Source organism: Convolutriloba macropyga, chromosome 1 (genome assembly GCF_964194025.1).
Source record: "Convolutriloba macropyga chromosome 1, txConMacr16.3, whole genome shotgun sequence".
Classification (NCBI taxonomy): domain Eukaryota; kingdom Metazoa; phylum Xenacoelomorpha; order Acoela; family Convolutidae; genus Convolutriloba; species Convolutriloba macropyga.
In genome coordinates, this window is record NC_134468.1 from 22,026,664 (window position 1) to 22,041,359 (window position 14,696).

The 14,696-nt window shown below is 35.1% G+C and overlaps 1 protein-coding gene across 1 annotated transcript in view; it reads left to right on the top strand.

The window, feature by feature from the left end:
- The window catches only part of LOC142335692 (uncharacterized), a 110,978-nt gene that overhangs the window by 20,655 nt on the left and 75,627 nt on the right, over nucleotides 1–14,696 (top strand). Inside the window, exon 2 of the mRNA XM_075384124.1 lies at nucleotides 8,829–8,935. Coding sequence (XP_075240239.1) covers nucleotides 8,829–8,935 — 107 coding nt within the window. The remainder of the gene's footprint in view (nucleotides 1–8,828; nucleotides 8,936–14,696) is intronic.

Consider the following 14,696-nt stretch of genomic DNA (forward strand, 5'->3'; position numbering starts at 1 on the left):
CGCTCACGTTTTACCTCGCACTCTCTCTCTCTCTCTCTCTCCTTAACTCTTTTGTTGACTTCAGCGGCTGTTATGTGGCGTGATAATATCGTCTATTACCCTAGCCTCACGCCTCTTCAATCAAGCGAAAGCTAACCTCACTAAACAGTGGCTAGGGGTGCTGACAACCGCCCGCTGGTCGTTTGAGAGAAATTCGCCCGACGTTAGTCGGTTATGTTTAAATAATCTAAATTTTCTCTGTATATTTTTCAATAGATAAGTTCTCTGTATATTTCTCAATAGATAAAAATGAGCTAATTTTTGTAAATTCTCTGTTCCCATTTTGGTTCAAAGTTCAACCTATTGATTTCGTTTGATCCGACCACGACTATGGTATCCAGACCAGCTACAGACAGACAAAATTAAGATCTACAGAATGCAGATTCAGCTACTGCATGGATTATGTCTTTTTTGGCGAAATGTCACGCAGAGAAAAAAGAGGACAAGATCAACACCTATGGTACTGTATAGGACCTACAGGTAACCAATCTCTTTCTTGGTATGTGCGGGCAAGATGCAATTAATTATTTTAGGAGCCTTATTAGTCTTAGGAATTTGATAGACAGTCCGTATAAAGACATCTGATTGGCGAATCACAATTATACTTCTCCTAAAGAGAGGTTAGTAACGGCAGAAAGGGCTAAATTTCTGTCCTTAATACAAGGTGTAGGGGAGTCAAACAACGATTTCCTAGCGCGGCTTAGAAAAGTAGCATGCTATTACTTCAAAATCAAAACAGCGGCCAACTCTGAAGAGCAGTTGGTAAAAATAAAGTTTATCTCAGGTTTGAGGGCCCTGAAGTAAAACTTAGACAACTAGACGATTTTAAGGCAAAACCAGCATTGTCGGTTACTGAAATGACTGAGAGCTCACAGTTCAGAAGTCAAGCAATGGCTTTTGTAAGTTCTTCATCAGGTAATCAGCCTTTTGCTGTGAAATAAGAAGTTCAAATTCAAAAAGACCTTTCGAAAAGCAAATGAAAAATTTACGGCTAATAAAAGCAACAACTTGTGCACTAGGTGTGGAGGGAAGCCACACTAGTAGACCCTGTCCAGTGCTGATTAGAAAAGGCAACACCTGTGAAAAGTTGTGACTCTTCTCAAAATTTTGTAGAAGCAAACCCAACCAAATTTAGATAAGTACAATAAACAGAATAACATTGCGAAGAAGAAAATATTTCTTCGGATTCAAGCATCTCCACAGTCGGAGATGGGAATGTTTCATGCTAAAGAACAAATTTTTAGCATGTCTGCGACATGGAATGTATCTCAATAAATAAGTGCAAAGTAAAAATGCAGATAAACGCAGATGCAGATGGCACACTGATATCATTGAAAATATAGACTGAGTTCCGTAAGACTCACTTGGAAGTCATGATGAGAAATCTCGAAGCGTATTATGGTAATTAATTAACGCTTCTGGGAACACTTAATTGTGGCGTTGAGTGGAACGGAAGCGAGCTCACCCAAAAACAACTAGGAGTTGTTCAGTCTGATAAAAAATTTGAGCTACTTGGTAGAGATCTTTTGCCCAAGCCCAGTTTGAACAACATCAAAATCAAACATCTGCTTGCAGTAAAGGTTACAAAGCTCCTGTGAAGTTGATATCAGGATCGCAGCCAATGTTCTGCAAAGCCAGTAAAATACTTCTACCTCTTCAAGACAAGGTCACAGAGAAGCTAGATCAAATTGTCAGACAGGGCATCCTTGAACAGGTACAGCCAAGAGGAGTCACTAATGCATCTCCAGTGGTTTGGCAGAGAAAGAAGAGTGGAGAACTGAGACCTTGTGTGGACTTGAAAGTGCATATCAATGGCAAGGTGATGGATGAGGACAACCCAATATCAGACAAGGAGACGATTTTCCACAAACTGCCTGGGGCTCATACTTTGGAAAAACTGACCTCTCAGATGACTACTATCAAATTGAACTTGACAAAAAGTCAAAAGATATATGCACAATCAACAAATCTCAAGGACTGTTCAAGATGTGCCGACTACCTTTCGTCTTCAATCTTCCAGAACTGCATCGAATCTACACTCAAAGGAATCAAAGTAATTGTGATGTTTCAAGAAGATGTGCTTGTCTATGGAACTACCAGGGAGCAGCTCGACAAGAGAATGATTGCAGTCAAGATTCGCCGACGTGTGAAAAAATCTAACTCAAAACTAGTCGATAGCGTTAGTTTTTGGGATACTTCATTTCAACAAAGGGAATAACACCAGATCCCAAACAAGTTGAAAAATAAGCGAAAGCACCTACTAACAACAAACAACTCGAATCTTTTGTTGGGCTAGCTAATTTTAATGAAAGAATGATTCCTGATATTGCAATGAAAAGGTTACATTTAAATAACATGAGAAATAGCGATTTCTCATGGGGCAACGTGCAACCAAAAGCCTCTGAAGACATAAATGAATTATGTGCGAAACCATTTGTACAACCATATAGTTTACAAAAAGAAGCAACAGTTACTATTGACGCCTCTGAAAAAACCTTTGTCGGGGTTCTTTTTCAAGAAGGACATCCAAAGAAACACGTATCGAAAAATTTAACTCCAGCGGAGCAAATCTACTTGAACATAGAGCCGGAAGCACCGACAATTTTTTTTGTGGTCACAAGATTGAAGCAATTTCTTCTTGGAAGACAATTTACCCTACAAACGGAACACAAACCACTCAAATATCTCTTTGCCCCAGATGAGGAGATCCGGAAGAGCATCAGCTAGAATTACAAGATGGGCAAGAGCTCCAATTGACCTCGACTATGAGTTGAAGTACACACCAGGAGAGCAGATACCCCTCGCAGATGCTTTGAGCAGGATGGATTTTGACCAGGACGAATTGGACAACGATCGAGTGTGCTTCGCAATCAATAACATCTACTTCACTCAGAGTGATTTGGTGACCCAAGCAGAAATCAAAACCGAACTTGAAACAAACAGAATCTTCCAAGACATAATGAAACTAACCAAAAACTGCAATTGGAAACAATGTTCAGAATTAAAAAAAGGGTTCGAACAACACAAAAATGCACTGACAATACACATTGAAGTCATCTTCCGAGGTGTTGTTCAACCAAACTACGACACTTTGTTTTGGCAAAAGCGCATGAGACACATCCTTGGAAAAACAGTCTCTACGTGGACTGAAGCCGACGTTTGGGAACGGCTCCACATGGAATGGGGTTATGTTAATGACCAAGGCAATATGTTAATAATTGTTGACGCAGGTTTTGCTGGATAGAAGCTTTCCCCGCGGAAAATAGAACATTGGAAACAATTAAAATGTTTCTCAGTCAATTTTTTGCAAGATTCGGAATACCAAAACGTTTTTATCTTACAATGATCCTGAATTTGTAAGTGGTGACCTTAAACAGTGGTGTAAGTCAATGAAAATTAAGAAAATGGAATCAACCGTCTATCATCCTGGAGCTAATGGACTAGCTGAAAGGGCAGTTCAGACAGTGAAGCGTGCCCTTTGCAGGAATGCTCCAAAAACACATTCCAAATCGTAATGTGTTTTTGGAGCATTCCTGCAAAGGGCACTGATGACTCATTGCAACACTTCAAAGACGAGGACCAAAACTCCAGTTGAACTCCTGTTGAGACGCAGAGCGAGACTACCAGCAGTAGCAGTTTTCGACTTGTTCAAACCCATTCTATTCAAGCCCAATGAGAAGACAAGGGCAGTTCCTGTTACCTTAATCATCAGGAAGGGCTTGAATAAATATTTCATACAGCCCGAAAATTTAACACGGACTAATCTAGTGAGTGACATCCAAATTGCGAGACTAGGCGAGGACAACGTGGAAACTGAACCATCAGTGGAAAAGACCATGTCTCAATCAGAACCAGAACTTCAGAAAACAGATGTGGGACCTTCACATCAAGATGAAGCTTTTGCAGCCACGTCATCTTCAAATCATTAACAACTTGAACCACCAGAGCCTTCACGAACATCAACAAGAAACAGAAAACAGCCGGACCAATTTGGAGAAGCTATACCCACAAACTTGCTTAAAATATGAGGGAGGATGTCATGGTTTCAAACAAACGTCGAGAAACTTAGAAACTTTAATAAAGTTTCAAAGAACCAAATAAGAACTTGCCTGACGAAATTTGTCAATAAGTAGTGGCCACAAAACTAAACTCAATTCTAATTCAGTCTTTGTTCTGTCATTATCTCATTGACCTATCGATCATGTGTCAGAAGTAAATTCTCCCACCAAAAGAAACCTGATTCTAACACCCACCGGCCGCCAACTAATGAACTCGATTGTACCTAGGCCCTATATAATTCACTACGGGATTCGAAAATAAAATCTATTTGCATGTCAATCATGTATAATATTTTTAGCTAATCTAAATTTTCTCTGTATATTTTCGCATAGATAAGTACTATGAATACGAGCTAGTTTTTGTATATTTTCAGTTCCAATTTTAAGTTGAAATTCAACTTTTTGATTTCTTTGACCCGTGTTATCGACCACGGCAATGATCATCCTATTCAGAGTAACAGAAGATTATTAGTGATTCTATTCAGGCCAAGACCAGGTCCAGGAACTAAAATCTCGTCATGATCAGTGTAAATTTTCGCATGACGAGAGTTCTGTGAAAAATATAGTGAAGAATTGAAAGTTTATGATTCAGTTCTGAATCATGCCACTACACTAATCCGGAGACGTCTCTAGGCAAACAATGCGTTATTTGGCCACCATACACGTAAGCTAATACGAATAACTCGTTGAAACAACAATCATTCCTTCCACACCCAATGTCACTGATTGTTTTAAATTGTATTTCTCAAGTTGGAATAATTTCGTCTGAGAACCACAAAAAGGAAACTGCAAGATTACAAATCTTCAATTTACCTTCAAAAAAGAACTAGATTTCTTCCTTCCAGTTAATTAAAACGTCCTATGTTTCAAAAATAAGATGAATTTTACACTAAACGCTGAAAAGCTAGAAACTGGAAACTCTGCCCAAAACAAAAAAATTTTTAAACTCCAACTCGCCAACTCAAATTAGACAGTGTTCAAAAACAATGAGTTTTAATAATTTCTATAAAACCCAAGAGTCAAATATTCAACTTTGTTAATCCAGGTGGCGTCCAATAAATGCCAAATAGTTTGGATGTGAAATCAAAAATTCTGAACAAAAGTTTTGTTTAAACATCAATTGCGTCCACTTTAGGTCAAATAGTCGTTTCGACAGAGAAAAAGCTATCACATATCGCATCAAATTGGAAATCTTAAAGTTGTCTTTATCACTGGTTGACAAATAATTTCATTTTCTTTTAATTTGGGGCCGAAGAAAAATCAACTAGATGCTCACGGGGTTATTGTCAGAAATGTTGTTGTAGTACCTCGATTTGCAACGACCAAAAAAGTTCAGACAAGTCTGTTGAAAGCATTGGAAAAGGCATTGGGACTCATAACATATTTTTTCAGCTAAATTTGTGATTTCATTTAGTGATTAATGACCGCTGTCAGCCTCTCAACCCCATTATTCAGGCGCTCTCCTTTTTTTAATTTCGCTTTACCGTTTGATCACGTTTTTCGTTTTACATATGTCACGATTTCCACGTTTGAATTTTCACTTACCCCACTGACTGTTTCAACTGAATGTATTTTAATTTCTTTCACGTAATAAAATACGCAATGTATTGAATACGGTCGAAGTCAAAAGGGTAAAATAAAAAATGGGATAAACATATAAAGCGCGGTGATTAAGTCAAAATGCATTAGATTATCAAAGTCCATTAAAGCAATTGCTGGCTTGCGTTAGTATTATCTTATTAGCCTTCAGATCAAAAGTTGAATTAAGTGTAATTTTAGAATCTAACCGAATATGCAGATTTTACACACATCAAACAAGAACGCTTTGAAATTTAGAAAATTTCTGTCAATTTCTATCTCTTAATTTTTTTTTGTTTTTCTGTTTCAATCCCAATGTTCGTCAAACGGATCAACGGCGGCTACTTTCCGGCAATTTGCCGGCTATGTTCAATTAAACCTGAACTTAAATCCACGCAGCACGCCAAAGCTTGGAGCAAAAATGATATTCCCATCTCGTAACAGTTTAAATCCTGTTGTACAGACTAATTGTACGCTCATCAGCTGCATCAAAATAGTAACCAGCTTTTGAAGCCGAATTTGAAATTGCGTTTGACATCAAGTTTAATGTGACGGTCACCTAGTAAACTGTTGACTGACCAGCTTTTCAAAAAGTGTCAGCTTTTCTCCATGGCGCAAAGAACTCTCGGGTATCAATTTCTTGTTCTCAAGTATGTCTGAGAAAAACTTGCTTAAAGGCAAGCATTAATCCTCCTTTTCTACCGCGGCAGGCAACTGTCATCAATTAACATTGATTACGAGAATTCTTGCTGCGCAGAAGAGAAACTTCGTCTCCATTAAGCAAGAAAACCTTGATTGTGTTTTGGTTATACTCTGAATACGTTCAGTGCGTTAGGTGTGAGTTGTTGTCTTTCTGTTTGATCGTATTATAGGTGCAGGCAACGAAGCACAGTGATGTTTCAACGATAGCAAAGAGGTCATGTTTATCCCTAAAAAACTGATTTGGTTTTCACAAAGATTCAAAATCTGCTTCCTGTCTATGTTTTAAGGATTTTATCTGCGGTTAGCTTGATTATTTGGGTACATCCAGCTGACAATTATGGCTTTGAAATTTTTAAATTTGTTTTGGACTCTATTAACAATCAGACTGCATTTGACGATTTCCATTTTCTGAAAGTACTATAGAGAGGGAGGCTTCCAGCCAAGCATCTTTACTCAAACAAACGACTACTAAATTCTCCAGCGCTTCACGCTGTATAAAATTAAAGGTTTTCAAAGTGTACAAAAAAACTTAAACAAATGCAAGATTGGATTTGAATACTTTGAATGCGATGAAAATTCTAAGCTAAATGCAATAAATAATTGATTTGTGTTTTCACATTTTAGCGTTTTTAAACATAGATCATAGATACATGTGGGGTTCCCAAGCGCAGCTCTGATGAAAATTTGGGCTATCTCAGCTTTGATCTTACATATTTTTCGTTTTCTTAATTTGAGATAATGCTAAAGAAATTCAGCTCTTACCATTAAATTGCACCATTTATCGTTTACTGTCAAATTTAACCTCAAGTTCAATGTTAATCATACAAAAACTGAACAGTTAAATTGTAGTTTTGAACTAAGATAATTTACTCTTCAATTAGGTCAATTGATCTGTTAACCCCAGCTTAGTGGGTGCAATAATATTTTCATGCCCGACGCACGTGCCATATTTTTACATAATGATTGAAAATGTAATGGCACGTGCTCTGTAGCTGGGGGCGCATGACGCACTGGGTAGAGGGGGGTGGCACAAACGGAAAGGATTCCAGAAATTCAACGTTTTTACCATAGAAAAATTTAAAGAAACTCTTAATTAACTTTTGTCAAAATTCCTGTGCCCGGGATCTATGAGGAATCTAATAAACCTGAAATCAAATAAAATTATTACTGCTGTTTGCTGAGTTGGTTGCAAAATTATGTTGAAAATGGCAAAACGGTTGCGAAGTATGCCAAAAATTTCAATTCCTGTTAATTTATTAGAGGAAGACAAAAAACAGATACCCGGGCCGAGGCGTCCACCCGTATTGGACCATTATTGAGCAAGAATAAAGTGGTAATTTCAATCTTAATTAGCCAGGAAAAGAGGGTAAGAGTGTAATTTTAAGAAAATTACGCTTTTGTGTACACTCATTTCACTCTTTATTCCACTCTAAGTACACTTTTTAAAATACACTATAATTACACTCTTTTGTCCACCCTTTATTAACTCTTTTTGCTCTAATCATTCTCAGTTCGTTCAAAGCAAAAAAATAATGTACGATATCCACTGAAAATGTGAAAATTATGTTTTAAAAAGCTGATTGCATCAGCTGGATTATCCTTTGTTGCGACGTGGTTCCATTGGTCAACTCTGGTATGTCCAAAATTTTGCAAAAGCAGCTTGGTTGGCTTGGTTGCAAAAAATTATGCCAAAATTTTCTTCGTTGTATTATGCTTCTACAAATATTTCATTGCCTAAGCCGAGTTCGGGGTTGTATGATAGCTCATTTTGTTGCTTTTTAAACGTAACTAGTGAATAAATATATTGGCTAATCATTAAAAATTGATTACTACCAAAATTTGCTGAAAAATGTACCAAAATTTTAGCAAATAACGGAGCATTTTTTAACACTTGTTAAATGTTGCCTTTCTTTAGATTCGAAAATCTATAGTCTTTAGTATAACAAAACTCAACTAATGGCCTTATCCTCAAGTACTCTAAAAACCCGGTTGCAAGAGCCCTGTAATGGTTGAAAAGAAGTCAGTTTTTGCAGGAATTAGTTAGTCGAATTATACTTCTACAAATATTTCAATGCCTGGGCCGATTTCAGGGGTGTGACATAGCTCATTTTGTTGATTTTTTTACACTCTTTACACTCTTTTCCCCGTTATTTTTTGGTAAACTCTTCTGCCCGGGTAGTCATCATATTGACTGATATATATTCTTTGAGGGTTTTAAACCGATTACATAAATAAAATAGATTGAAGTTAAATTATATTGATCGGCCAAAACCAATATTGATTGCGAAGTATTTTGATTGGCAAAATATCTCGAACATCTATTCTCTCCATATCCCGAAAGTAAATATAAAAACAACTAGTACAAAAATTACAGAGAGTCTTCTTGTGTGGGTTATGAAAAATTCTGCACTATATCTAATCTGGTTAAGGTTTGTGACGATGATGTTTCAGACGACTGTGGAATCATTCAAGTGGATCCCAAAAAACTCTCAGTTGGATATTCTTCTCCCGCTCTTCCAATGAACTGCATCAAGATGCAGCAACAGGGCGAAGCAAAGGTACTATAAACAGTGCCTACGAGATACAGTGCCTTCGGCTCTGCTTGTAATTTGCCGAATTCGATTTTTGACCATTTTTGCAGTAGTTGTTGGGTGTAGCGTCATAAATTTAGATTTTTTAAAGGTTATCTGCGTTAAGTCTCAAACGGTCTGTTGCAGTCCCAAAAAGAACAAAGCTCAATGTTCAAAAGGGAACTTTTTTCGGCTTACTCTTTGACAAAAAGTTTCAAGTGTGGAACCAAATTTTTGCATCAAAGCACAATTGAAACGCCTCGCGCGAGTCTGAGGAGCGGACAAAAAGATCCAACCTGGTTAGTAAAGAAAAAAAACTAAAATAACAAATTCTCGGAAAATGCAAAAAAATCAGAAAGATTTACAAAAACTTTTCCAAAAGTGTTCACATAATTGGTTCCAAGAAGCTAGTTGGTAATGTACAATTTCCATAAATGAACAATTTTTCAATTCGGTTAAATTTTTCAGCTTGCAAAATTTGCATGAGACAGAGAAACTTCATTCTATAATTCATATGCAACCGCTTCTTCAAACAGAGGCCTGATCCGCAAACATTTCAACTGTAGCTAAAAGTTCAAGAAGAAAACAGTAAAGTTGGGATGATAGGAAGCAGTTCTCATCATTTCTAAGTTTTTAAGGCTAAATCAAATTTCGAAAACTTTTCTCATTAAATACAAATTGTTACTCACTTTTAAAAGCAGAATGTATATCATTTATAGCTTTGCGAACAACCAAAAACGTTTCATCTAAAAACCTCACAACTACCACTTGAGGTCACAGATGATAATCGAAAGCGAGAAAGACTAAACTTGTTAGAAACGCTATGTCCGATAAAACAAAATTTTATTTGATTTTTCTGAAGCTACTGTTATAGGAATTCAAACTACCTAATTATTTCACCATTAGCATAAACAATCGGATTTACCGCTAAACAATACGACAAAACCAAAGTCATTTTCTAATTTTCATTAACGTTAGTTGAAAAAAATTAGTGCGAACTGACACTGTTTTGAGCATTTCCAAAAAATTGAGCATCAATTATCAGTTCCCCGAAAAAATCCTTACAAAGACCAATAAGATCACTTTGTAGTTATTTTTTTCAATAAATACTGCTATTCTTAATTGCTTAACAAATTCCATTATATAGAAAATTGATGTTGTCTTCAAGAAAAAATGAAGGATTGCAAATTAATTTTTCATAAAGTTGCTAAACTTCTGGATCAAAACAGAATAATAGTTTTGAGCATTTTCTGTAAAAGAAATTATTGGTTAATCATTATTAGACAAATTGATTCCTTACAATTTTTAAACCGTTTTTTGAGCAATTACTTTTACTAGATTACCATACCTGAATATTTCATTTTTGTATGAAAAAAGATCGCTAGTTCCAATCTAACTGAGAATTTCTGACGTCAGTTTTTCAAAATTGATGACACCGGTTATCACCAACAATATACTTTGGAACTTAAGTAACATCAGAGCGAAGAATTCATCCCAAATTTAGAACGCAAAACAATTTTTTCGGAAAAATAACAAAAATTTTAACGTTTTTCATTTTTCGGAAAACATCTCTAATATCAATAACGGCATTCATGTGAACATTTTGCGAAAGCAGCTTGGTTGGCTTGGTTGCAAAAAGTTATGCCAAAATTTTCTTCGTTGTATTATGCTTTTACAAATATTTCATTGCCTAAGCCGAGTTCAGGGTTGTATGATAGCTCATTTTGTTGCTTTTTAAACGTAAATAGTGAATAATTATATTGGCTAATCATTAAAAATTGATTACTACCAAAATTTGCTGAAAAATGTACCAAATTTTTAGCAAATAACGGAGCATTTTTTAACACTTGTTAAATGTTGCCTTTCTTTAGATTCGAAAATCTATAGTCTTTAGTAGTATAGCAAAAATCAACTAAAGGCCTTATCGTCAAGTACTCTAAAAACCCGGTTGCAAGAGCCCTGTAATGGTTGAAAAGAAAACAATTTTTGCAGTAACTAGTCAGTCGAATTATACTTCTACCAATATTTCAATGCCTGGACCGATTTCAGCGGTGTGACATAGCTCATTTTGTTGATTTTTTTACACTCTTTACACTCTTTTCCCCGTTATTTTTTGGTAAACTCTTCTGCGCGGGTAGTCATCATATTGACTGATAAATATTCTTTGAGGGTTTTAAACCGATTACATAAATAAAATAGATTGAAGTTAAATTATATTGATCGGCCAAAACCAATATTGATTGCGAAATATTTTGATTGGCAAAATATCTCGAACATCTATTCTCTCCATATCCCGAAAGAAAATCTGAAAACAACTAGTAAAAAAATTACAGAGAGTCTTCTTGTGTGGGTTATGAAAAATTCTGCACTATATCTAATCTGGTTAAGGTTTGTGACGATGATGTTTCAGACGACTGTGGAATCATTCAAGTGGATCCCAAAAAACTCTCAGTTGGATATTCTTCTCCCGCTCTTCCAATGAACTGCATCAAGATGCAGCAACAGGGCGAAGCCAAGGTACTATAAACAGTGCCTACGAGATACAGTGCCTTCGGCTCTGCTTGTAATTTGCCGAATTTGATTTTTGACCATTTTTGCAGTAGTTGTTGGGTGTAGCGTCATAAGTTTAGATTTTTTAAAGTTTATCTGCGTTAAGTCTCAAACGGTCTGTTGCAGTCTCAAAAAGAAGAAAGCTCAAACTTCAAAACGGAACTTTTTTTGGCTTACACTTTGACAAAAAGTTTCAAGTGTGGAACCAAATTTTTGCATTAAAGCACAATTGAAACACCTCGCGCGAGTCTGAGGAGCGGACAAAAAGTTCCAACCTGGTTAGTAAAGAAAAAAAAACCACAATAACAAATTCTAGGAAAATGCAAAAAAAATCAGAATGATTTACAAAAACTTTTCTAAAAGTGCTCACATAATTGGTTCCAAGAAGCTTGTTGGTAATGTACAATTTCCATAAATGAACATTTTTTCAATTTGGTTAAATTTTTCAGCTTGCAAAATTTGCATGAGACAGAGAAACTTCATTCTATAATTCATTTGCAACCGCTTCTTCAAACAGAGGCCTGATCCGCAAACATTTCAACTGTTGCTAAAAGTTCGAGAAGAAAACAGTAAAGTTGGGATGATAGGAAGCAGTTCTCATCATTTCTAAGTTTTTAAGGCTAAATCAAATTTTGAAAACTTTTCTCATCAAATACAAATTGTTACTCACTTTTGAAAGCAGAATGTATATCAATTATAGCTTTGCGAACAAACAAAAACGTTTCATCTAAAAACCTCACAACTACCACTTGAGGTCACAGATGATAATCGAAAGCGAGAAAGACTAAACTTGTTAGCAACGCTATGTCCGATAAAACAAAATTTTATTTGATTTTTCTGAAGCTACTGTTATAGGAATTCAAACTACCTAATTATTTCACCATTAGCATAAACAATCGGATTTACCGATAAACAATACGACAAAACCAAAGTCATTTTCTAATTTTCATTTACGTTAGTTGAAAAAAATTAGTGCGATTTGACACTGTTTCGAGCATTTCAAAAAAATTGAGCATCAACTATCAGTTCCCCGAAAAAATCCTTACAAAGACCAATAGGATCACTTTGTAGTTATTTTTTTCAATAAATACTGCTATTCTTAATTGCTTAATAGATTCCATTATATAGAAAATTGATGTTGTCTTCAAGAAAAAATGAAGGATTGCAAATTAATTTTTAATAAAGTTGCTAAACTTCTTGATCAAAAAAGAATAATAGTTTTGAGCATTTTCTGTAAAAGAAATTATTGGTTAATCATTATTAGACAAATTGATTCCTTACAATTTTTAAACCGTTTTTTGAGCAATTACTTTTACTAGATTACCCTACCTGAATATTTCATTATTGTATGAAAAAAGATCGCTAGTTCCAATCTAACTGAGAATTTCTGACGTCAGTTTTTCAAAATTGATGACACCGGTTATCACCAACAATATACTTTGGAACTTAGTAACATCAGAGCGAAGAATTCATCCCAAATTTAGAACGCAAAACGATTTTTGGAGAAATAACAAAAATTTTAACGTTTTTCATTTTTCGGAAAACATCTCTAATATCAATAACGGCATTCATGTGGCGTTTAAATTTTTAACAAGCATACCAGAAAAGCTATCGTTGCCAACATTAATTGCAACAGATGTTTCATAGATATTTTTTTCAAATTTTCAACGCTATTTTTTTTATTGCCATCGTACGAAGATTGAAGCAATTATTGTAATTGTGTATGTCTTTCTATGCTTAACCGTTTTTGCGTTTTTTGTTCAAGAACATTTTTTGGCCGTTTGAGTGACTTTTTCAGTTCTCTATTTTTCAATCTTTTCTCTTTGTAAATTGAGGTTTCTTGCTAAGAAAACGAATGTGAGCTTAAGGATATCCTATTTTTCGTAGTTTAGTGGTTAAGATGCCAGACTGACATCCTAGACCTTCGTTTGAAGTAAACAATGGTGAGACCTTATGCGATTAGGGATTTGTAAAAAAATTTCTGAAAACGTCTTCAAAATTTGCTCTGCCAGCATTATGATATTAATTTGCTGAGCAGCATATCTACAAAGATGTCTTTTTCCGACGAGTGCCGGATGTGTGATAGATGAAATTTTTTCCATTCACAATTATAAAAGACATTTAAATACTTAAACTTTTTCTAGCTGTTTTTCAGGAAAAAATGAGTTTTTTGAACATTGAAAGAATCTAAAAAAAGACGATTGAAATATAAGAACGGAAAATATTTGTGGCAGCAACCCTATCCCAATCTTTTTCTTAATTTCTTTATACAAAGTATTACAGCAGCAAATTTTTATGGTGCTCCTTGTTTATTTGCTGGCGGATGGGGAGGGAAGAAAGGGAGGGAGGGAGAGTTTAGATGTGTAATAATTTAGAGCTTTTCGGAGATGAGTTTTAAACTGAGCGTCAGGAGAAACTGGGATTTGAAGATCTTTTTGTTTATTTAATTATATTATGTTAGCATAAAAAATTTAATTTTTTATGTTCACTTTTTCAAAAGAAAAAGCTACGCAACTATTAATTTTTTATCATTTTCAAAATTTTCTTTCATTGTCGTGATTTTGGAGGCTTACCGAACAATATAAAACGGTTAGAGCAGAAATCAGAACAAACAATCAACTTCCAATAAATTTATAATTAATTATTATTTTAATTAAAGTAATAAATTTGGAAAAAATTAACCGGGTTTCAAAATTAGGTGTCTAATAAACTTAACTTCAGACTGCTAGAAAGCTCAATAAAAAATATGGAAAAAATATTTCTCTCATCTTATATGTTAAAAAATTGCTTAAATTCATTTCAAAGGAATTAAAGTTATCTTGAATCAAATATTCGGATGTTTTTTGCCACAGCCCGGGGTTTTGGAAAAGAAATGAAAACAAAATTAGCAGTTTGGTTTATCCCTGTTTTTTCGTTTTATGTTTTAAGGTTTCTAATAAGGATCTTTTCAACTATTTCATGGCGCCGAAATATATTTTTTTTTGTTCTGTAATTGCTCTCAAACTTCAAACTAATTTTGTGGCAACTATAATAGTCCTGTGGGTTTTTTTTGCGATTGTTTGCTTATGACCAATTTTCTATCTGACTCTTTCAAATTTTTTTCCTCAAAGATGAGAAAAACGGGTACAGCCCGGAGGGCGTTAAGTGGCTGATTCTCTCTCCTGGAGACTTATGCCTTACTAGTCTATGAGTATGCTAT